The following is a 24472-nucleotide window of genomic DNA, read 5'->3' as shown; positions in this document are numbered from 1 at the left end:
TAGGAGAGCAGAAATAAACGCGTAAAGTTCAGAGACAGGACAGCAAAAGCCAAACAAAGTTCACAAATCCTTTAAAAGATTTTTTTTAATTCTAGTTTTTAAAAAAGAAAATAAAAATGGCAAAAGTCATACCTTCACACCAAATAATAACATTACAAAAGATGTTTAAGAGAGGTCACTGCTGAAATGTGATGTGCCTCTCTTATAAATAAAAAAAAATACCTGCTACAGTAATGAAAGGTAAGCTGGGGGAACATAAATGGATTAAAATGTGAAACTAAAGTGTTGGTGTGTTCATAGGTGGCACATTTTTTATATATATATATATTTTACATCCTAAATATAGAACAAATAAGACATGGCAATGAATGGAGAAGTATTGCAGTAGGAGGGTAACCGGGGTGATGTGTTTTGTAAAAAGTTTTCACGCACAAAAGTCAGAATGCTTTATGAATTCGAGCTTCCAGGAGTGAGTACTCAGCGAGAGGCAATCAAAGTCACAGTTTTGCGCAGAAACTTGTTAATTTCTGTGATAATTCATCACGAATCAATTCACAAATCATCATTGTTTTTTCATGTGTGTGTTTGAGTGTTGATTTTTGTTGTTCTGTTTTTTAGTGGAACATGTGGCACCTGCCCTATGTGCAGTAAAATCTTATAACGAAACATGCAGTGAAGGAACACAAGGGGGCAATATAAGAAAGTGTACCAGCCACAGGGACTTACAGTACAAACTTCAAGATTATTAGGAGTCAAATATGTCAGCCAACTGCAGTCAAACGCTTTGGTAACGCCATATTAAGATGTGACCAAACAATCACCATTCATTTAGAATTCACAAACAATTTGCACATGTATGTACACATAGGCCTTATACTGATAGGTGTCACACTGGAAATGGTGGGTTTATTTATGTGTGGTTCACAAGAATCGAAAGGTTGCATGTAAATAATGTTCAACATAATTGACTGTATGTGTAATCTGCACATACACCTCACGTTTTGAAGTAGGTGTGCATGTAATTAGTTGATGTTAATGCAGTGCATGCCATAAATCTCATTCAAAGTAAATGATGGCATGGCTCAAAATGGGTCCTTCCTCTGAGCTGACTAAATGCCAACTAAATGCCAACAGCTTCAGACAACAGCAGGATTGACAAACACCTCAGACTCAAAGGTGTTCTCATTAGTTCTAATTATAAATTCATCTCTTCATCAAGATTAAATATAAGGCTCAAACAGTAAACATGTTTTTTGTCAGCAAAGCAGAAGATTTGGTAAGATTGTGTTGGAAAACCATAATAAGCTTTCTTGATATGCAATAAAATCTTGGTTAGACCTTTATGTTTGCTGGCGTTTGGTATGCTGCACCTAATACGACAGGCACTGCACTTACATTTCCTACCTATACACAAACCCAGATATCCATCAAACTGTTAGCTGTAGTGTGTTCATAGATGGTGTGCATGAGTCTATGCGTAGTAATCTTAAATGCAGTGAGTACCGTGCGTTACATGGCTGGCACATTTGATACCTCATATAAGGTGCTTGGATAAGAGGTATTCACTGGAGCCAATCATTAATCCTCTTAACACCACTAAATTTTCAAAGAATGTTCAAAGCCATATGACTAATAATACAAAATACCATCAAAGAAACTGGGATGCATAAAAGGTGTCACATAAACGGTGTCAGAAGAGGTACGTTTTGTTTCCATGTCAGAGAGGAACTGTAATGGTGAGATCTTCCTGAGAATATCTGTTCTGCATCAGCTTTATACTGGTGCCTGCAGTGATGCTGCCTTATGTCAATAGTTTGGGCCTTTGCTGTAAGAATCCCGCCTCATCATGCCTCCATAGCACATGGATGGATCGCACACACCAGGCTCACCAGGGATGCCAGGATTACCACTTTTACCCTCTGGGCCATTTTGACCAGGGGGCCCAGGTTTACCTGGAGTACCTGGTTTACCATGTCCCTCCGGACCCATTGGACCTGTGGAGATATAAATAACAAGCAACCACAATGGAACACAGCTGAAAGCTAAATACCAGATATCCACTAAAAGTGCTTCTGCACTTTTACATGACCTTATCAAATGAATGGAAAATAAATCTGTGATGTTCTTTACCTGGAGGTCCAGGAGGCCCATGGTCTCCAATCATGACCCGACCAGGGCTCCCCTTCTCCCCTTTGAAACCTGGTTCTCCTGCAAACACAAGTGTCCTTGTTAGAGAGATTGTGCAGAAAGTTTTAGGATATGCGACTAACTTGACCTTTATTTTACCTTTGAGACCATTAATCCCAGGATACCCCGGCCGACCAGGGTGGCCTGGCAGTCCCCTAGAACCACTAAGCCCAGGAAGACCTCTGAGTCCCTGGGGCCCCATTGGACCTGGTGGGCCAGGAGATCCAGGCTGACTTTGACACCTGGTACAGCTACTCTGCTGATTGCTCAGTATCAATAGAGGCAGCTCAGCTGGAAGGATTGATAATGAGATAGTTTCATTTGGGGAAAATACATAAAAAATGTTCAGCAGGTAGATTAAAATGATACATACCCTGAAGAAGCTCTCTGCATATCTGCCGAATGTGATTGTCTGACATTGCACTTAACTGCAATATAAAGTGATAGACCACGACCAACCACTAAGTTATACATAACACGATTACAAAAAACCATTACAAACAAGTTGTTAGTACAGTATAAGGCACACGTACATATCTTCCTTCGGGTCCAGGTGGGCCAGGAGGGCCCATATCTCCCCGCAACCCTCGGGGGCCTGGTTGGCCTGACTGACCTGGCTGTCCGGGTCGTCCAACTTGACCTTCTTGACCTCTCTGCCCCAGATCCCCTGCTGTCCCTTTCTGGCAAGGATACCACCCCATTATTAGTAATACTAGTTATTATTCATGTTACACTGAGGTAAGGTAATTGCTTTATTGAGCTTGACATACCTCTCCTTTCAGACCCATTGGACCAGGTGATCCCTGTCAATCAAAGTAATGATAAATAATTTAAAAAGATGATAAAACACTCTGAAAAGCACTGTAATTGACATTTATTATTATCATTCTCACTACGTACCACTTATTAGCATTTGTGTGTTTAGGCCTATGCCCCCCCCCCCCCCAAAAGAAAACAAAATAAAAACAAACTAGAATAGTAGGCATCAAACTCCAAAATATGAACAGATAATCTGATTTTTGGAGGTATTGAAGAAAAAATATTATCTACTAATTTTCTTGTCCAAATTTAGTTAAATCTCGCTAAACTATGCATTTGTACCAGAAACTGTTTTCTTACACGTGTAGTTATGATGCAACAAAGCCTTTCAGAATTAACTCACCACACCCCCTGGCCGCCCCTGCTCTCCTTTTTCACCTTTCATCCCCTGGTGTGGAAATCATTAGGTCAACATTAGATTATATTAAAAAAAACACATAAAATCAGGTTTCAGACTTCAGCCAATGCTGTATATGCAAAGTACTGTAGATGGTGCTGTCCATTAAAAAATTCACTTAAAACAGGAAGAATGACACATATTTATAGTAGTATTGAGTTTTAATGTAGTTCAGTGTAGCCATTTCATTCTCATTAGCATTGCTTAAATTAAAAAAATATGTTGTTTACATCCCAGATCAGAGAAACCTCCTGTTCCAAAAAAGCAAGTAAAGCTGACGTGAAAGCTTCCAAATCCAGATACAAGATGTGATAATAATGATTTGTAAGTATATTAGTAGACTGAACTATTATGAATTCTATGTCCAAAAAACCTTCCATCATCAGGAGAGGTTCATCCTTCCAGACAGCAGACACAAGCCTGGAATAGACTTTTGATTTGAGGTTCCACAGTTTCACTGTAATTGCTGTTTTTGGACAGAAGCAAATCTTAATCCAACACCCAAAGGTGATGTTGCGCTAATGTAAAACAAAGGTTGTGTTCTCAATTTTCTAACCATTATTTGATCTGCTTAACTTGTGCTGACTGCAATATAATTTTGTCTTGAATCTTACCATGTCGCCCCTTTCACCTGGATTCCCCCTCTGTCCCTGTGAAAACAACAAAGGCACAGAGTTTCATTTTATAACATGCTTTTAAAGTTAGACACACTAAAGTCTGTGCATATCACAAAAAAAAAAACCTAACACCAGACTTTTTGTAGCGTTTTTGTACAAATTACAAATATTACCTACAAATCTGATTGTGATTTACGGCTAATTGATATGAGTGTTCAGTCATTTTTATAACTGCTATTTCTGCAGACCATGGACCTAAATTTCACAATCTAAACAGACTTAACCCTGACCTGGAATCAAGAGAATACTTTGAATTTCTGACTAGATGTTAAAATTCTGGTGATATCAACAAAAACAGATCATGGAAATACCTTGCTTCCCTTCATTCCTGGCATGCCTGGGTGCCCTGGTTGACCTGGACTTCCTGGTTGCCCTGCACTGCCCTTTAAAAGCATGCAGTTAAACCCAGTAGTTAAAAATGGAAGCAAACAAAAGAAATAACTGTTATTTAAGAAAGATGCTGTTCGGCCAGAACATCATAACCAGACCCTTCAGAACACTGGCATAGGACCTGTCAGGGTGTCCTGTAGGGTCTAGCTTAGGGTTGTAGAGCTTCTGGATTAATGAGTGGGGCCTCTGTGGGGTCATACGGTGGTATTCAATGGGTTTTGCAGCTGAGGAGTTTCTATAGGAGTTTGTCATTTTCTTTTTGCAGTTCCTGATCAGTGTTTGTGGTGTGGCAGGGTGCATTGTCTGCCTTTGTGATCTGTAACACCGTTTAGGTATGTAGTATGCATCAAAGTTTAAATGCCAAATGTTTCCCACTAGAACATTCCATTTTAAATAAAGGAAAATAATGTATTTTACCTGTCAGTGTGGTTTGTAGTTAATGTTGTGGCTAATCAGTGTGTACTGTGGTTTTGATTTATATACTGCATTAATTATCAGCTTCCAAAAGAACTTGCTCATCTGGTTCATATTTAAATGGTAACATACCGCAAGCCCCGGTGTGCCTTTTATGCCCGGACTTCCTCTTTCACCCATATTCCCCTTAATTAAGAGATAAAACACATTTTAGATTGCAGAAAGAATACAATGAGATAGCATCCAAACCGCATCCTATTATGTGGCTGATATTTTTGCTTTCTTATCATAATTCATTTTCAGTGATACATGCCATAGTTTGAGCATACTTTCATGAGGTTTTGGGATTGTGCAGTTTGAAGTTTAATTGTGTCTAGTCGGTGCTTTCTTTTCCAGCTGAACAAGCCTCTGTAATTGCAGTCTGAAGTTCAGCCATAAAATCAAAGTAGTGCCTGCATGTCCATAAACTACGTTTTCACTTGTGTGCCATTCACCAATACGCATTGGCTTGTTAAAAGCAGATCAGCTAATGAAAAATGATTAGGAGACAGCGTGTCCAGACCAGACAAGCCCAGACTGCTTACATTTCCACTAAAATTCCACTGACGAAAGCACTAGATCCTGATCATTGCTTAATTTAGCTCCACTGGAGAGGCCAGAAGATCGTTACTTGTTCTAAAGTGTATTATAGCAAAACAGGGACCAAACAAAACATGCAATGCTGCCGGCCAAGTACTTTTTCTTGTTTTTCCTCAAAGCTTAGAAAGCATCAAAGATTCAACATTATCCAAACTAATGTGATCATGTGCTGCAATTCATTTAGTATCGGCTGGACAATATATATACTGATGCATGACATCATGCCATACTGATCTGCTGTACTTGGAGGCAGCTGCACTGCATTGTAATTGGAGACAGTTTCAATCAAGCTTGAGCTTGCTGCTCACTAATGCAAGCATGGATTAATGTGGATTAATCTTAAGTTATTGATTTCTCTGTGTCGCACTTTTAACTAGTGCATTCACAGCCCGAGGGCTATGGAGGGGGATAAACTCACGTTAACCTCATAGTTTATCCTGTATTAAATGTCGGTAAGATCAAAGTCAGCCATTATTTCTACTAAGTTCATTCTTTTTTTCATCACAGCTGTTTGAAGAAGCTCAAACATGATGTTCTAACAGGTGTAAATCATTACCTTCAGTCCGATCGGTCCTTGCAAACCTGGTTCACCAGGTAATCCCATTTCACCCTGCAAAAGAGGGAAAAACTGTGTTGCTAACTCTTCAGATCAAACATAAACAAGAACAGCTATTAACTTACAGGTGGTCCAGTCGATCCTTTAAAGCCCCTGGGTCCAGGCTCACCAACTTCTCCCTTTAATGAGAATCTTATCAGTCAAATATAGTCATAATTAATAAAGCAAAACCATTGTTGAGTTTGCTTTGCACATACATTAGGAGCTCTTACCTTTTGTCCATCCAGGCCTGCATTTCCAGGCAATCCAGGCATACCCTAAGAGCAACGTGGTGTTCCAGTTAGTATATTTAATAATGAAAAGAAGACAATATGACTATCAGTGCTACAGATTTGCATTGTAAGAAACAGAAATGGCATTTTTTAAAATAAAATTTCAAAGGCATCGTTTGACTTTATGCCTTACCATTGTTGTGAAATGATTATTTCATTGTGTCAGTAGCAATTGTTGTTATTTTCTCTCCATAAAAAAACATTATCTAGTCCTTTTGGATGGAGAAATGCCTACCAAAATGTTATGCTTCCCAGATGTGGTTGGTTAGTTTACATGAGAAGCAGAGTAAAGTAGCTTGAGGCTTTTTTTGAGGTTAAATTCTTGTGAGTAACAATTTAGTAAATGTAATCACCCCCAAATCAAACTATTTCCTGCAATTTAAGTTTGTTCTTTAAACTAAACCACATAGATCCCTGGAAAAACCCTATGTGCCTCAGCTGAACCTCAGTTAAATACACTGTATTTGCAGATAAATGCAATAATTTTTAAGTGAATGGTTTAATGCACTGAAAGTTTTTTAAGGTCAGCGTGCAGCAATTACTATACTTTTTTGTGTTTCAGTTAGCTCCCATATGGAAAACATATATATAAATCTTATAAAGTTTTTATCTGTCTTGTATGAAACTTGTATGAAAAGCATACAAGAGTGAAAACACATATAAGATCCCTTGAAAAATTATATAATGAAACCTGTATGTTTTGTATACTTACTAAAAAAAAATATGAAAGTAATGAGAAAGTGGCCACTTTCATGAGTAAATCATGTAAGCCTTATATGATTTATATATGATTTACTCATGAAAGTGGCCACTTTCATGAGTAAATCATATATCATATGGGCTTTTCTTAAATAAATGCTTTCAGATGCTGCCTTACACTGAAGTTTCAGTGTGCATAGAGGACAGATGGGATAGGAAGGCAGTGAGAGAGTATATAGTGTTGCCGTGAACACACAGTCCTCTCCAACACGTGAAGAAATCCCCTTGTTGGGACCTACAAAGGAGAACTGCATCTTGTTTTAACTTGAGGAAGCGCAGTTCTAATCCTGCCTCCTTGGATACGTTGCTAGCGCTATTGTTCTGATGGGGGAAAATGGCTTACAGCCTTGTGGAGCAACTGAGTCATCTTTTGCAGACCCATCGCAAACGTTTGGACGAGGCTTATAATCATGATCAGTGGGGTGGCTGCCCAGTTGAAAGACTTTCTTCCTAAAACAGATTTGCCAGAGCGTCACAGCATTCCCCCGATGAGTTACTTTCACTGCATGAGTCTGTTTGTTACATAACAGGGTTATCCTGGGATGAACTACAGGGGAAATACCCCTAATTTACTGCCTGTCAGGGGTAGTCTTCGTACTGACACTGTGTTAACACTGCAGTCTTCATACACCAAAAAACATTATACATGCAAACCTGCATGATCCGTGAAATCGGCTCTTGCAGTGGCCTACTTTACTCTTCTCTTTGTATGTTTCTACTATTATTTCATGCTAGAACATTTGTAAAACATTATGTGTTCTGCACTTCTGGTTCAAAATGCTTTGCTTAAAAGTTAAAATCTAAAAAACAATATGATATTCATGCAAGTCTTCAATGTCTAGGACTCCAATTAAAGTTGCAAGACAATAGCAGCAGCTTAAACAACCTGGAAAATACCAAACCTTTGATCAGCACTGTCTATGCGTGTGTTTATGACTTACAGGATGGCCTTCCCTTCCGTCAGTACCAGGAATACCACTGGCTCCAGCTTCTCCCTTAATACATTTGAAAAAAACTGACATTTAATTTCATCAAAATTTATAGTTAGAAGCCCTCAATTCCAATACCCACATGCCACCTCAATCACAGTGCCCGACATTTTAGTCAATTTGAGTCAGTCAGTCGACATCTATTTAAAATGTGAACTTCATGCTCGATGTTTACAAAAGCTGGGAATTGGAAAAGGACAAGAGGGACACTTGGTTATGCATGATTCGATTTCCATGGTTGCCAAAAGTCAACAGCACAACATAGGGGAACAACTAAGTCTTTTAGGAGTGTGTGCACTCATCCAACCTCGTGTCACTATTATTCCCCTAATCCCTGAATGAGCTTTGTAACATACTACACTGTCAGAGCAAACAGACCTTTTGACCAGGTCTTCCTGGAAATCCACCCTTTCCATCTCTCCCAGGTAGACCCTGAAATCACAGAAAATTTAATTATATACACAATTATGATGGGCTGTGAGTCGATTCTCAGTTTTTTATACATACAGGTTCTCCCAGAGGACCTTGTGGCCCAAGAGGTCCTATACTTCCTTTTTCTCCCTGACAGTAGACAATCAGCCAGTTAAAGCATGCATATTTCATGTTTAAACCTCTGAACTACTTTCAGGATTGTGTGGACACGTACCACATGTCCAGTTTTTCCTGGTAACCCTGCTGCTCCCGGGGTCCCTTGTGCACCCTAAGGAAAGATTTTCACCTTCAGACAGTCGTGTATCAACATCTGCTCCAGAGTATCAGAGTTGTTTGTGATATACATTGATGGAAAAGCAAACAACTTTTTGTTAATCTGAGGCCCATAATGTAGACAGAGAACTTCATAGTAAAGTCTGCTCTGTCACAAATATGCAGCAGCAGTGGTCTTTTCTGTTGCCTAGATAAACAGTGAACTTAACTATTTAGACTGAAACTTCAGGGAGTGGCATGTTGTATTGCATCATTGGATATTTTTAAATTTGCACTTGTTGACCCAAAACTAGACATTAGTAAAGTTTCTGTTATGCGTTGCCAAGTTAAGGGAACAATGCGTCACTGGATTATAACATACTCAGAAGGAAAAAAGCCTGATTTTGGAACAAACGGGGAATTGCATCACTTGTTTTTCTGCATTCAAAACTATGCTAATGGCCTCAAGAAGGAACAAATTACTGTATAGTGCAATACCAAGATGACATTTGTTACTGGCTGACTCAGTGACTTTGGTGGGCGACATTTTTATTGAGATTCTGTTTGCAAAAATATGCTGAATGCAAAAAACACCGTTGGAAAAGTGTAGACGTTTCTCTCTTTCTGTCTCAGCCCCATTTGTTGTTCACTTAATAAACATGACCCAGTAGCATTCTCATACTCAACTGTCTCAAAAAACACATCAGAAATCTCCCTGGCTATAATACTGTAATCTTGTTTGCAATGGATATCAAATGAGCTATGGCAGAGGGATTAAAGAAGCATTTATGAAAGCTTGTTGTTGGTCTTCACGCTGCAGTGAGTTTTGATAAATAGGGTTTTGTTTTACTTGTAAATGCTAAGATGTGCCAACCTATATGACAACACAGAGCTTAAAAGAAGGACATTCTTGGAGACTGCACTATAAGCTGACTGACCAGTGACTTGCAGAAAGCTTTTGCTATGGGGCTCATGCTAACAGGTGTGTTTACTTTCGAAGCAGGGGTGCGGTTTTCATTGATTTCTGCTGAAATGAATGCCACCATTGTAGTTACAGTGTTAATAAACTACAGAGATCAATATCACAGGCTGGATGCCCACATAATTAGCAACAAATTGTTCATTGAAGGGTGATGAATGACTGCGGCCATGAACAACTACCACAGACTGCAAATACACAAACATAACCTTGAATTCTGTTCTCCTGGCTTAATTTGGCAGACATCTCATGTTTCTGTTCTCTACATCCTATGCCAGGAAAAAAAGATTGCACCCTTGGTGGTCTTACTATATGGGAATAGTTTGAAAAGGCAGATTGAAACATGTTTGTATCCAAAGAAAACAGTTTATTCTGCAAAGGGAGGAACCTAAAGAAAAGCTTTCGTAGGTCCTTGCTAGGAAAGGTTTTTCGGCTATTGTTCTGCATTGGAAACAGAACAATAGCCGAGAGGAAACGCCTTTTGACCCAGACATGAAGGGAAATTTGGTTTGATAGTTTCATTTAGACTATTTAAAGCTGATTGCCAAATAGTTATAATTTATGATATAATTATTCTTTCTCCCACAGCTAGGAGGATTTCATGCATGTAGTCCAATAATGCTCTTTTCACTGTTTTGGCCTCACAATGTGTGTGGAATGTCCTTCAGTGAAGTCCGGGCAGAAAAGCCTCTGTCCATCTTCTGACGGAGACTAAAAAACAGACTACCTCTGCTACCTCTTACTCAACAAGAGCAATCCAAGACTGCATGCCTCTGCCAAGGTTGAAAAATTCCCTCCACACCATCCATGAATTAAATCCCTGGATCCAGAAAGATATCTGGATCTGGACTAGTTTGTGATACTGAGACAATGTCTCTCTGCATTTCTCGTAATGGTAAAGAATTCTTCCAAAAGTTCCTGGATCTAGACTCATATTTAGATTGACTCCAAACCCCTTATTACTTATAATCTGGGCAGACCCTATTTCTGGTAAAATCTTCATGCATATCTTTAAGAGTCCTGCAAGCAACCTAACAAACCAAACCAAACCAATTACGTAACACAAAAATCTTTTAGAGCTCTGTTTATAAAAGAGGTACTCCCACATTTGGACGATATTTAGCTTTTGCTCCACTTAGGTTAAAATTCACTTCTTGTAAGTCACTGTCTGCCAGAAGAATGTAACACAAGTAGAGGTCCAATTATGGGATTTCAAAAGAGCGCTGGAAATGGGATAAAATAAATAAATAAATAAATTCACCTGGTCCTTAATAGTGTAGTGTCTGCTTATCGAGAAGACCGTCCAGCAGCTTGTAAAAACCTAATGTGATACATCCTGGACACATGTGTCCGGGACAGATGGCACAGGAGGATTTACTCCAGGCGCAGAAAAGTGTCAGCAGTCAGCTGAGAGAAGTTTTTAGACCAATACTAAGTGCTTGAATTGTTCTCCCCTTCAGCCAAATAGCAGGGGGCCCCTGTGGTCCCACTGATGACTGATGATATGACAGAAATGATGCAGTTTGCAGCAGCTGCATTAACTTAGTGAACTTTAAAGCAATGCTAAACACAAAATGCTGTTCAGATGAACATAAAAGGGACTCTGCTGTGTCTGTTGTTGCTGTTTCGGTTATCGAATAAGCAAAAAATGCTGGATCACTTAGGCTTCGCTTGCTTTTAATTCATTTTTAATGGTCATTTCTACGAAAAAATGTCCTTCCAAGGAAGATTTTCAGACTTTCTTGCTGCTGGATAAAATTTAAATTTTCTCAATTTTTTCATTTGGACCTGTTGTGGTGGCTGGCACATTTCAGCGTACATATGATGTATCCTATCATATAACAACATGCATAATTTTCTATTTGTGTGACTAAACAGTGGAAGCTGTTTTTTAGCTGATGCACCACTTATTGTGGGTAAGTCTTGATTCCATAACTTGGTTTTGTTGTCATCTAAGGCTTAGAGATTCCATCCATCCATTTCTGAAAATCACTTGTCCAAATAAGGGTCATAGGTCAGAAAGTGCTTTTCCCAGCGGTCATGGGATGAGAGGCAGAGTAAACCCTGGGCAGGTTGCTAGTCACTTGTATTTTTTCCAGAATTATGAGGTTTATTCCTAACTGAGATCCATGTGACACATATAGTCCTCTGTCAAGGCGTGATCAGTTTTGTTAATTTGGTTTCTCAGATCACGTGGTCTATCTACAACTAAATATTAACCGCACTTCTTGTAATCCAGTCCTAGGACCTCTACCTTAAATATTGTAGTTATAGACTAAAAAGCAAGGAGAAGATGCAACTCGGGCTGAACAAGACACCAAGAGGAAAGAAGATGCACCCCCGGTTCTCTTTTTTAACGTTCCTAGGAAATGGCGGTACAAAAGTCAGGAAATATGAACACATTTAAAAGGTCTCCGATGACCCTCCTGCTCTCTCTGCTCTCTTGTTCCACACTATAGATGCTGTACTTTTTACTCTCCCAATGGATCTGCTTTATCTTCAAAACATATGGCTTCTGGAGTGATTGATGCAACAATGTTCAAAGTTGATGTGTCTAGCAGGGATTTCCTCTCAATCCTACATTTGATCTCATAAAAAAAAGATTTAGCTTGAAAATTCAATGTGTTTTTCTACTTTTAACTATCGTTTCTTGTTCTTTTTTTCCCTTCCAGCTATAGCAGAGTTTCCATGCTTGAGCTGATTTCTACAGAAATATAAGGAACTGGATCTAGATACTATATTAATGAATAGAAATGAGGCAACAGCTGAAAATAATAAATAACATCAGCACCTTCTCGCCTGGTTGTCCAGGTGGCCCCGGTAACCCAGGAATACCCCTCTCACCCTGAAAGAATAAACTTGTGTTTAAAAAAAATGTCTATCAGTCGCCACAAAATCATGCGTGACACCACAAAGTGTTATTTGACCTTCCTACCGAAACACCGGGCCTCCCTTGCTCTCCTTTGTACCCATCTGGTCCACGTGACCCCTTAAAACAAGGAAAATGAAAGCAGCTTTAAATTTTCAACACTATCTTATCACTGACTTTTCATCCACTGGTTATTGATTTACCTTAATTCCCGGCGAACCTGGGAAACCTGGAATTCCTCTAAGCCCAGGGATACCCTTGAAATGAAAAAAAAAAAGACAAGAGATGCACACGTTTGTTTAAACATCTGAATCCCCTCCACTGTGTGCATGCTCTCTGGGTGATTCTAGGCTGCGGGCAGATGCTTTTTCTGAGTTTTTGATCATGCTGTAGAACATGTGGTTTACTTTTGGATAGTTTTCATCACACAAAATCACCACCATGTTGCCAGTGCTGCTATAAGCAAAGATGTTTCTTATTTAACCACTGGAAAATTAAGAAAGTAAGCACATTTACCAGTGTGTTTTAACATTCTGAAGCAGTCCTGACCACATATAATGAATAAGAAGAAAACCGTTATGATCTACTGGACACAGATACTCAACTGGCTTTCTCAAAAGCTGCTGTGGATGCTGCTGTTGGTGATTATGTTTGTATATTGAACTATGTAGTACTCACAGGCTTACCATCAGCACCAGGAGGACCAGGCTGACCAGGAATACCAATGCTTCCTTGCTCTCCCTAAAGAAAGTGGAATGACGTTATTCAACCATGTGTGATTAAAACTGTATCATGCAGTCTCAAAGCAGTAAAGTAATCCATTTAACACACCTCCGGTAACAGTAAACTTTCTCACAGTGTTGATTTAATTTATCTATAAAGAATGCTTAGCAAGCTTGTTTATCTAATGTAAGATGCACCATGTGGGGTCTTAAAGAACATCTGCACGCCAGCAATGTTCCCAGCATTTTGGATCTATTAGTAAATGTAATAAAAGCATACCGGTGACCTTATAAACACAAACATTAACAAAGAGAGTCTTTTGCCAAGCTTATATCTCTCTGAGGTCCTTGTATAACGGCTTTTATGACCGGGGCTTTTTGATACCCTGTGATCAATAATGGCAAACATGTAGGTTTTATTTCCCACTTTGGTAATTTTCCATTGCACCCAGTATTTATCTTTGACAGCAGTCTGGTTTGGTTTAAGAAAAAACAAAAGTACAATACTCCGTACATGTCCTTACAAGACAAACTTACACACACAAACACACCATAGCAAGCCTCACTGGAGAAAAAAAGACCACTTGGTGCATCCATAAATTATAATACTGTTAGTTTTCAGCAGGTAACTGTGTGCTTAAGAGCTTAAAGTGCTAAAACTTCCCACTCAGCACCGTTTCTGACACAATCTGTTTTCACAAGCTAGTAGGATCTGATCTGTTGGTGAAGTGCAACGTGTGCTCGTCATTTACAGGATGTCTGCACACAGTTCACTAAGGCTGAGCTATAAGAGAGGGAAGGTTTGAGTTCTGCCCTAATACAGTTTGTCATTCCTGAGTTTACACATAAATTCATACTGTTAAAGATAAAGTTGCTTTTGTGATAATTAATCTCTTCAGTCCGCTACAGCTTAAAGCAAATATTTAATGAGCAGTCTGGACACTGAGGGGCTGGACAAGGCAACAATGTATGCCAAAGCAGGAACAAAGTCAATGTGTCTGCAGTGTTGGCACACAGGCAAAGAAAGATCTTGTGACTAGATTCAGCTCTTTTTTAATATGAACAGGGCAATAGGGTGTCTGAGCGATCTCATGGTTAGATACTGTGTGCAAAGCAAAACGACAAAAGGCAAAGACTGTGAGGAAAGAGACAGAAAAAAAAACTGACCTTCATTCCTGGTTGTCCGGGAGGTCCAGGAGGACAAACACAAGGTTCTGGAGTCGGTTCAACGCGATCAGAGCACTGTAATAACCAAGCATAACAAGAAATCACAGCCACACACTAAACATAATCTGCAAAGCTCTGATATTAAGGTTTAGTCTTTGGGTTATTTGGTCTTTCTCATTAAAACTGAAAATATGCATCACGATTTCTTGAAACCACTTTAAAGCTGCAAACCATGAGAGAGGGATATATATTCAAAGGATGCAAAACAGAGAAAAACAACACATTCTCAAAAATCAGAAGGTGAACGACAAGTACAGGCTTTAAAAATTCAGTTCAATTCAGTTTTATTTCTATAGCACCAAATTACAAACAAATACTTCAAGGCGCTCTACATCGTAAGTGAAAAACCCTACAATCCCCTGTGGTCGAGCAAATGAATAAATAACATCCTTACATATGAATTGTTCTTGTCATTTTTAATTAAATTTTTTAAGAATTCTAAAAATAGTAAAATAGAGTTGATAACATGATATAAACAGCTTCACTATGTTTAGCTCTAGCCTACTTGCATATGTACACTAGATATGTAGGTGTCGGAGAGCCTCCATTCAAAAGAAAATTGATGACCAATCCTGGAGATTCCAAACAAACCACTGAAAAGCACACACAGAGAGAGGAGAGAAGTAGCGATACTTGGAAAGCATTTGTAATTTTAGGCTTCTCATCTTGTCTCTTTTGATATTTTTATCCAACAGCTTCACATGAAAAACAGTTATTTGGCACTGGCTTTTGCGGTTGTAGCAAATCCCAAGCCAACAACGGGCCACTGCTTTGCAAACACAGTTAGAGCCAGCAGGCAATAAAAAATATAGTGCAACATCTCTGAAGCTGAGCCACGGGTCCTCCTCCAGCAAATTATTCTCCGCATGAACAGATGTGTCTTAAAATTAATATACTGAGCTTACACCTTCGCTTGTAACGTTGCAACCGACTACTGATGAAATAACAGGAAAGAAAGCATCACTGTACAGTCTGAGGTGTGGAGTTAACTGAGGATGAAATCTTTGGCTGCGCCATCACGGGGCGCATTGCAGAGCAGAAGCAGATGTAATTAGGAGAGGTGAAAAGTAGGTGAAAGTACGTTATCTTTTGGATGGAAAAACAGGTGTTGGGCCAAGCAGACTCATATACTTACAACTCCAGGTATTTCACAAGCAGTCTCCCGGTTGTTCTGCTCAGGGTCACAGTAAATGCGAAGTTTCTGAATTTCAAACTGGGAAAAAAAATTAAAGGAAGAGGTTGTTGTTAGAAACAAAACTTCCGATATTGGGGACAAACAGATTGTAATATGTGGCCAATTACGTGATACTTATTTTAGTTTTATCGGTGCTTTGCCACTAATGAATTGTAACAGCTATTGTATAACTGCTGAAGAAAAATAAGTGCCCTGATTGGCTGCTGAGCTGCTACATGTTGCCAGACCTCCCTCAGTGTGCACAAATGCTCTGCAGTGTTGTTACGCTATTCTTCCATTATTTGGTTATTTGGTTTGTTGTGCTGGCAGTGAAACGTCTCCAGGAGGTCCCAGGGACTGCGTCACTTCAGTTACCATGAGAGCATAATAATAATAATTTACATTAAAAAAAAAAAAACCCAGATCAACACATAGCTTTGATAATGGCACTGACTTTAAACCTAAATAGGTTTGAATATAATAATATAATTTCTAGTTGGATGACTATTTTTACTTATAATGTTAGTGTAAATTGGCCGGTTTTATCTTTCTGTGTTTATAAAGACTCAATAACAAAAATGTTTTTTCAATTACAGGTGTGTTTATTCAGAAATAATACCATGACTGACATTGTTAAATAGCTCAGAAATTCATGGTCCTTATGACAATGGATAAGCACATAGAAAAACATTCACTGTGTTTAATATTGTGGTTCATGTGAATATATTCCCAGGAATGTTGAATGAATAGAAGTTGGTATTCTTTCAAAACAAAGGATTTTCTCATGCTTCCCAGTTCTTCACGTGTCTTGTTTTAGTTCTGGTGAATCTTATTGCATTAACTAACACTGCGGCACAACGGTGACATGAGAAACCTGCACATCTATATCATGCATATGGGCCTCGGGCTCCTTTATGTAACTGTTTGTGTTCCATCAAACTGAAAATAAGAATGAAAACATCTAGAGTGCAGAGCACATCTATTCTTCTTTTCAGTGTGATTATTGTTGGCTCACTGAGAACTGACCTCCATATATCTATCTATGGAGCAAATTACAACACAGCACTACTAATACAACATTTTTAGTGCAAATGGTGCCAACTGAGACAAATAAAACAACGATTCATAAGACCATGTGAACAAAAGGGTTCATTTTTGCCAAGGATTTATCACTCACGGAGTTAAACATGTCTCCTAGGAGGTAGCAGTAAACTGCATGGTATTATGTGATCTAGTTAAAAACATATATCGGCACTGAGTTTGCTTAGCTACTCATTAAACAAATGCTCATAGACTTACTGGCACTGTTGTTTCCTTTCTGACATATTTTCCTACTTGGGTTTTTCCATTGATGAAAATGCCAACAGGGGGCTCCAGTGATAAGGTTTCAATTTCCAAGTCATCAACATAAAGAGTGACATCCTCTTCGGTGACCAGCAGACGTAGCTGGTGCCATTTCTCATCAAACAGCTTCATTTATCATAGAAAAAAAAACAAGAATAGCCAAAACACATTAAAACAACCTAGTGTGATGATAAACACATGAAAAGGGAACCTATTATGCTCACTGCCAGATCTGTGTTGTTTTTTCTTTTTCTTGGACTCTAGAAGATTAGCTCTGCATGATTCACAGTTTGGGCCTTTAAACAGCCCCTCACTGTCTGAAAACAGTCTTTTTCTCATTGGCTGCCCCTCACAAACAGAAGGTTTGAACAACAAGTGAGTGAGTATATGGCAAACTATAAAGAAGAGCATAATAGGTAAACTTAAAATAAAACTTTGTGTACATTGCTTTGCAACAGTTTCATCTTCTTCAAAGCTATACAAAGCTGGCATCAGGATTAGATTTTGACCCTTACACACTTTAATAAGGATTGTTTGGCAGTCATAGCTACCATACAATCTCACAATACTCATTTAGGACATTTTTCCACTTCAGTTTTAAGGATGTGCACAGTTTTATAAACAAACAACAGCAAAGTGCTGCCAGGCAGTTTTGAGATGTGACCTAAAAGTGAGAACCAAGATCATCATTTTGATCAGGTGTTTCAGCGAGAAAGAAGATTTCATGTATGTATTGCACTTATGACTTAACTCCAGTGGGGATCATGTTTTGTCTTTCTGTCTGAAAAAGAAATCGCATTTATTGTATATTCTAACCTGTTTGTTTTGTTGTGTTGTACAAAAACATGAAGAGAAGATAAATGACCCAGTACAGCTTAAAAGCATCAGTAAAAACTAGAAAACTATTACAGGTACAAGAGACAGATTGAACCAGAATGGTCCAAATGAAACCCTTAGAAGCTGAGATAGCCCAACTTTTAGCCACTTGTATGGCTTCTAAATGGGCTTTACCTCTTTTCCCATAATGCAAATCTGTTTTGAATTAGCCTGTCTTCCTCTTAAACATCCTCATGTTCTCTGAAATAGCTGGAGCTGTCTTGAAAGGCAAAGAGAACTTAAACTGATGACACCACAACAGTTATTTTGACTTAATAAAGCTCTTACAAAACAACAGAGGATACAGCCTTTACACAGTGTTACCTACCTTTGCTGTCTGTTGTGAAAAAGTAACAGTCTGAATCCCATTTGGTGCCTTGCTGGTTGTTGTGAACATGACGGTGTGGTCAAAACCGTTTAAAGTTACCGCCATCTGAGGTTTACCATCTCGTGTCTGTACTCTCCACAGGTCCCACTCCTCTTCTGCAAGTGATCCTTTGTACCTCAATGTGGCCACGAAAACATATGAAGGAGGCAGGCCATCAGGAAAAAGGTTCCTGAAAAATAGAATAAATAGAAGATGGTCAGCGTGTCATACTTTGTCATACATAAAGATGATAAAGAAAAGAGAAAAGCATCCATAATTACCGTGTAGCTTCACTCAAGTCGACACGAGACGTCACCTGATAGGCCTTAGAGCCATAAAACGTCCCTTGAGTGTTCTTTGCTTTTTTTGCCAGATTTAAATGTAACAAGATATCAAAGCCCTTCTCGTCACGGGAATCTATAGGAATTCTGGCGGGACAAACAGTCTCTGTAACAGAGAAACGCAATAAAAAGGACAGAACAAGAGGCTGGATGACAAATGGAGTTCTTTATTATATTAAGAAAAAACACTATACTACTAGCACGAGAGTAACATTTGAACACATTTAACTTCATCATATTGGAGAAGAAAAACACAGACAACAATCAACAGCTGCTTACCTTCACATAGTTTCTGTCTTATGACCTGCCTGATCCTGGAAATAGCTTTGTAGTCCTCAACAGAGAAGACATAAGTTGAAAATGGCTTGTTTGCAATGTCCCTCAGCTCATCCTTTTCTGTCTCTGGACCAACACCAATTGCAAACAGGATTACTCCTTTTTTCCTCGCTGCCTCAGCAGCTTTCAGAACCTCATCTTGAGACTTCCCATCTGTGAGGACAACAGCAATTCTGGAAACGCTCGCTCGCTCAGAGAGGCCAAATAGTCTGTCTGTAGCAAACTCAATAGCTGCCCCGGTATTTGTGTTACCCCCCCTGTATTCAATGGACTCCATCGCCTTGATGAGGTCTCTGTTGGTGGAGTGCTTCCCCAGAGGTATTTCTAAATGGGGACTGTCACTGTACTGGACGACTCCAACCTGGGTAAACCTCTGCCCGACATTGAAGCTCGTCGTTATGTTGACTAGCCATCGCTTCACTATTTCAAAATTGACATCTTCAACACTCCACGAGCCATCTAGAATAAAGACCAAATCACATGGTGCAGTCCTACAACCTGAAGTGGACAAGAAGTGCACAATTAGCAATGCAAAAAAAAACGTTTTAATAAATCATATTTAGTTGAACAGCTACTAGATATGTAATGCTTTACATGTGATAAATGAAGACAGAAGCATTCTTACTTCTTAGGTCTTCATCTTGAGCCGCACTAAAGAAATGGAGAAGCATGAAGCACAGGCATCTTAACACACAATGCATGGATGTTGATTTGTAACCCATTACGGAGCAGTAACTAGTTCCAAATTTGCACCTACAGGAAAAGGGAAAAATATGCTTTGTATAGCACAGAAAAACAAATGGACAATGCATGTATTTATGACATGGTCACTGTGTATTTCTTGCCTTGAAAAAAGTTAATGACTCAGGCTATTGTTTTCCCAGTTATTATTGTTATTATTAAATGCTTGGCTGACATTTATTTTGGCTCACCCCCAAACCACATGTAGGTGATTATACAGGGTGTGCAATACCTTAAGTTATGACAAGGATGTTGGCCACATAATAGGTTTTTCAAAATGATGATGAATGATTCAAGCTTTGTGTACACATGCAAATTAGAAGCAACTGTGCAGCATTTACGCTTTGAGGTCATGGCAATTCCGTGAATTAATGATTCATACTCTAGTTATGCATTTAATGTTTATCCCCTTGTGCTTTTTCTTTTTTAGAACTGTCTCCGCCACAGATATTACTAGAGATCAATGTCTCGTCAAGCTGTCTGGGTCCATTATCAGAAACTATACTGTAAACTTTGTTGTCAGGTTGAGGCCCAAGTTAAGCAGAGAACAGATGGGGTGATCGGCAGATATCGCACTGTGTTGCTAATGAACTGAAATAATAAAGTTGTAGGGGGAAAAAACAGAAAGACAATGACCTTAAAAAGATGCAAAGAGCTGAGATACTGCAGAGTCAGCTAATAATTCATCCTTGAAAGTGACATTTTCACATTAAAGTTGGGTACTTGATTTATTTCACGTTAAAAATAAATATTAGTTGGAGCAGCTTTAAATTCAAAGTAGAATGCTATTACTGGTATCTTAAAGTTACACTAACCCTAAGCCAAAAAGTTTTGGCATCAGCCACACATAAGGTAATGTAATTGTGACATAATGCAGGATAAGTTTTCACACTACGCTTTTCCTAGAGTGCTAAACCGCAAAAGGAAAAGCTCCAGGGTATCATGCTCTGTTGACAGCACTACTCAGTAGCCACCCAGAATACGACATGACTGACTCGCACTGCTGCCATCAGGTATAAACCCTGTTATACTGTATTTGCTTACATTCACTTCCTCGCTCCAATGCTGCCACAATTCCCGCGTGACTCCAGAAATTCCATATTTACTAATAAGCACCACTAATCTCCTCACATCTCCCTCGCATCCTTCCTTCATGTGGCGCACAATATTTTTCCGATCTCACCGCACAGCCTCCGCCGCCTCAGTACACCTAAGCATTTTCCCTTCGAGCCTCATCAACCACATCCTCACATGGCTCTGTCAGCTTCACAAGTAAACAATTTATTGGACCTCTGACCACAACTGCTCTGAAAACCAGTGCTCAGTGTTTCCTGTGGGATTATCAGCTGTTTCCTCAAATCTGCTGCCATTTGCCAATCTCTGCCCACCCTTGGCCCAAATACAAGACGCCTGCCCAGAAAAGCTTCACTCCCACACTTTCCCTCCTCCTCTTCCTTCTTTCCCATCAGCACATGGAGAAATGTTAACCGGTGTCTGCCACATGCTGCTAAAGACGTACAGCAGTTATGTTGTCAGGTGGGTCATTCTTAAGAGTAAGGTTATTGTACACTCTGGCAAAATGTTTAAAGTTTTGGCAGAAATGAACATAGAGAATGAAAGTTTGGGGAGATGCCTGCTAAAGTGTTTTGCACTTATGATTAATCACTTTTGTTTTTCTTCCATATTATTTTAAACTCTCTTCGGCTTATTCATCACTTTTCTGGCTCTGCTACATTAGCCTCACTTGTGCTGACAATTTATTAACTAATTGACAAACTCCATTGTGATCTCACTTCCCAGCCTCTACTTATCCACCTGCACAACAATGTCATTGAATGATACTGAAATAAAGCAGTTTCAAGGCAAGTGCACAAAGCAGAGTTTGTCTTTTAACAGTACTTAATACTAAAAAAAATACGTGTCTGTATTTTTTTAGTATATTTTACAAGTAAGCACTAATGCGGTTGCATTATATTGCAGTGCAGTGATCATTATGTTTGTTCTAATAGACATATGAACAACACCGTAAAACGATGAAAGTTTTGTTTTTATATTTAGCATAATGAACTAGAGAGTGCAACATACAACTGTGTGTTGCTTCTCTGGCTCTTGTATTAAATCATCCGTTAAAGTGGTTCCCAACACGTGAAAGAAAGAAACTGCTGACATGCTGAAAGGAAGCGGTTACAAATGAGGACCAGATATGCCGCATGCAGTAAAAGACTCAGGCCTTGTGGAAGGAATTTGATGGGAAAAAACTGACCATATACCTTTTTGAAGCTTTTAATTGTGACATGTGAAGGTCAACGAACACACGGAGCAGGATATGACCCCTGGCCTCACGAGTATTTTTATTCCTGTGCGGGCAAAGAGCGGTCACACTCTTTAACATAACTAAGTTTTTCCACTGTGTAAAGTCAGCGTGGAAGTGACACCAGCTGAAGGAGGCGTTAAGCTGCCGTCGTTGTGCAAGCCGTTTTCCTCAGAATTTTTTTCCCCCGCTAGAGAGCTGGAGGAGGTTGCTGGAAAACCCCCTCACTGGCAGCGTCCAGCCAGGATGACTTTCCCCTCAACTGACTTTCCTCAAACCGAGTATTTCTACACCTCTGCTCGAGCCACATGGAAATGATTTGCGCCATCAGACAGTCAAATTCCAGCTGTGGACGGTGACCAGACACATGTAGTCATGATGAAGGGAGTCATCCTTCATCGAGGGATAAAAAAAAACAACGTTGCACGTGCCGTGCCATCATCCTTCATGCATAATGTAGCAGAGTTAACAGGTGCACTCGTGTTGCAGGTAATCATCCCACTGGCGCACTGATCTCTTGTGTTATTGGAGGCAGCACAGACGCTATTAACCTCCAGCTTTTGTTTTTGGTGGTCTCAACAGTGAAGCTGGTATGCAGAGGATTAAATAAAACTAAGTTAAAAGGTCTAAAATAGCTACCACAAGACACTCATTCTGTGCTGAATCTGTTGTTTGTTGCATTTTATTCCACTTTAATAGAATTTTTGTGAAGCTTAGTTTAGTAGCACTTTAGCTCCAGCTGGAAATGCTGTTCAGAAAGCTGCTGAACAAATGATATCTCACATTTCCCCAGATAACATTTCACTTGTTCAGGGTGGGCGACACACACTGAGTCATCACAGATACTAATGAGAGTATCAGACCTCATATTTTAAGCTTAATAATTACACCTTACTTGAAATGTGGCCATGATAGCACTTTTTATTACTAAGCTCGCAACGGGAGAAAATTAACACATTTTTCTATTTGTCTTGTTTCTGTAGTGTGCGCAATGCAACTGCAGACTTTAACTCCACGTGAATTGCTGAAGTTAAAATTATCTGCTGCAAATTTGGCTAAAGGAAGTTGTTCCATTCCAGAAACAACAACTGCTGTTCAGCATGTGCAGCACTTGCCAAGATCGAGGGGATTTATTGCTGCCAAATTCTTCAAGCAACAAGGGAAAGCCAAACCCTATCAGTTGTTCTGCGTGGAAATCTGTTCAACTAATCCAAACAGTTAAATAATGCGTTGTAAAACGTTAGCTCATAGAGGTCCTATAGCTTTTCAGCAAACATCTCCATTTTAAATGAGTTCATTCCTTATTTATGAAGATGACTGTGCTTGACATGCATGCAATTCTTACATATGTTTAAAAAAAAAGTGCACGAGTACAATACATGCAGTGCAGTGATGCATTATCCAGAATGTTTGCAAAGATTTGAGAAATATGACAGAAAAAAACATTTTATGAGAGGAGAAATTGCCAGGAAAAAAAATCCTGAGATGAATCCCATTCATTCTTTTAGGATAGTTTCATAAACAAGGGACTGATAACTTATTTAATGTCTTCAATATGCAACTGCAACAAGTCTAGTACACCAAACTAAGCAGTCAAATCTGAGCAATGTTACCACGTTATAGCACACAGCAGACTGAAAATCATGTCAACATGTGAATGTCAGTGATCATGAACAAACACTTTGAAATTAGCAAACAGTTGTTTTGCTATGCACACAAAAAACCTATACAGCACAACAGCATCTTTAAGTCAGTAAAAACAGAAAGGAAGTCAAAAGTTACCAGTAAGCGTCCAAGCACTTGTCTGAATTCCCATTAATCCTCTCATTGAGAGCCAGTGATCAATACTGTTCACAGCCCCAGATTCACAGAAAGTGGATTTCGCGAGAAGTGCACATGTTTCACTGCTGAATGAAAGCCTGCCCTTTCTAGAAGCTCTCCTCTGTTTCTGTCCTTCTTCCTCTCAAACCGGCCCCCCTCACTCCGGACTTTTACTGGCCCGCAGCCACCCTCAATTACCATGGGTGGAAAGAGAAGCAGATAAGGAGAGCATGAAATAGTGAACCAGACAACCCATCTCCAACAGTCCAAAGGGAAAATAATAGTAATGAGCAGAACTTCTTTCCAAGTGTTGAGGGTTTGGATTGTTGCTTAAGGCATAACCAGAGAACATGGAGTTTTCTGCAGGACAAGCAGCATACAATTTTTGCTGCACTGAGTCACACATATTGTATTCTTCCATGGTACCCTCACCAAGATCAAGAGTGCTCAGCAATGCTTTGCACTACCCCTGTTTGAATTCCCCCTTACTCACTCCAATTCACCACTCAATGGGGCAGCAG

The 24472-nt window shown here is 39.4% G+C and overlaps 1 protein-coding gene across 1 annotated transcript; it reads right to left on the bottom strand.

Moving 5' to 3' along the window:
- Nucleotides 1-67: 67 nt before the first annotated feature.
- col21a1 (collagen, type XXI, alpha 1) lies at nt 68-24104 on the bottom strand. The gene is made up of 29 exons (XM_082557800.1): nt 23913-24104; nt 19704-19831; nt 19022-19576; nt 18683-18848; nt 18363-18591; nt 17114-17284; nt 15776-15853; nt 14581-14655; nt 13370-13432; nt 12895-12948; nt 12758-12811; nt 12614-12667; nt 8806-8859; nt 8667-8720; nt 8538-8591; nt 8112-8165; nt 6352-6396; nt 6205-6258; nt 6080-6133; nt 5017-5070; nt 4392-4463; nt 4018-4053; nt 3350-3394; nt 2958-2990; nt 2721-2867; nt 2561-2615; nt 2287-2478; nt 2131-2208; nt 68-1994 (listed from the first exon to the last, which is right to left on the bottom strand). Exons 2-29 carry the CDS (start codon nt 19798-19800, stop codon nt 1807-1809), a joined length of 2865 nt encoding a protein of 954 aa, XP_082413926.1. The 5' UTR covers nt 19801-19831; nt 23913-24104; the 3' UTR covers nt 68-1806.
- Nucleotides 24105-24472: the final 368 nt, after the last annotated feature.

Source organism: Aulonocara stuartgranti, assembly GCF_965226115.1.
Source record: "Aulonocara stuartgranti genome assembly, chromosome: 13".
Classification (NCBI taxonomy): Eukaryota; Metazoa; Chordata; class Actinopteri; order Cichliformes; family Cichlidae; genus Aulonocara; species Aulonocara stuartgranti.
Note: the sequence above shows the minus strand (reverse complement) of the source record. Positions and strands in the feature narration are given on the sequence as shown.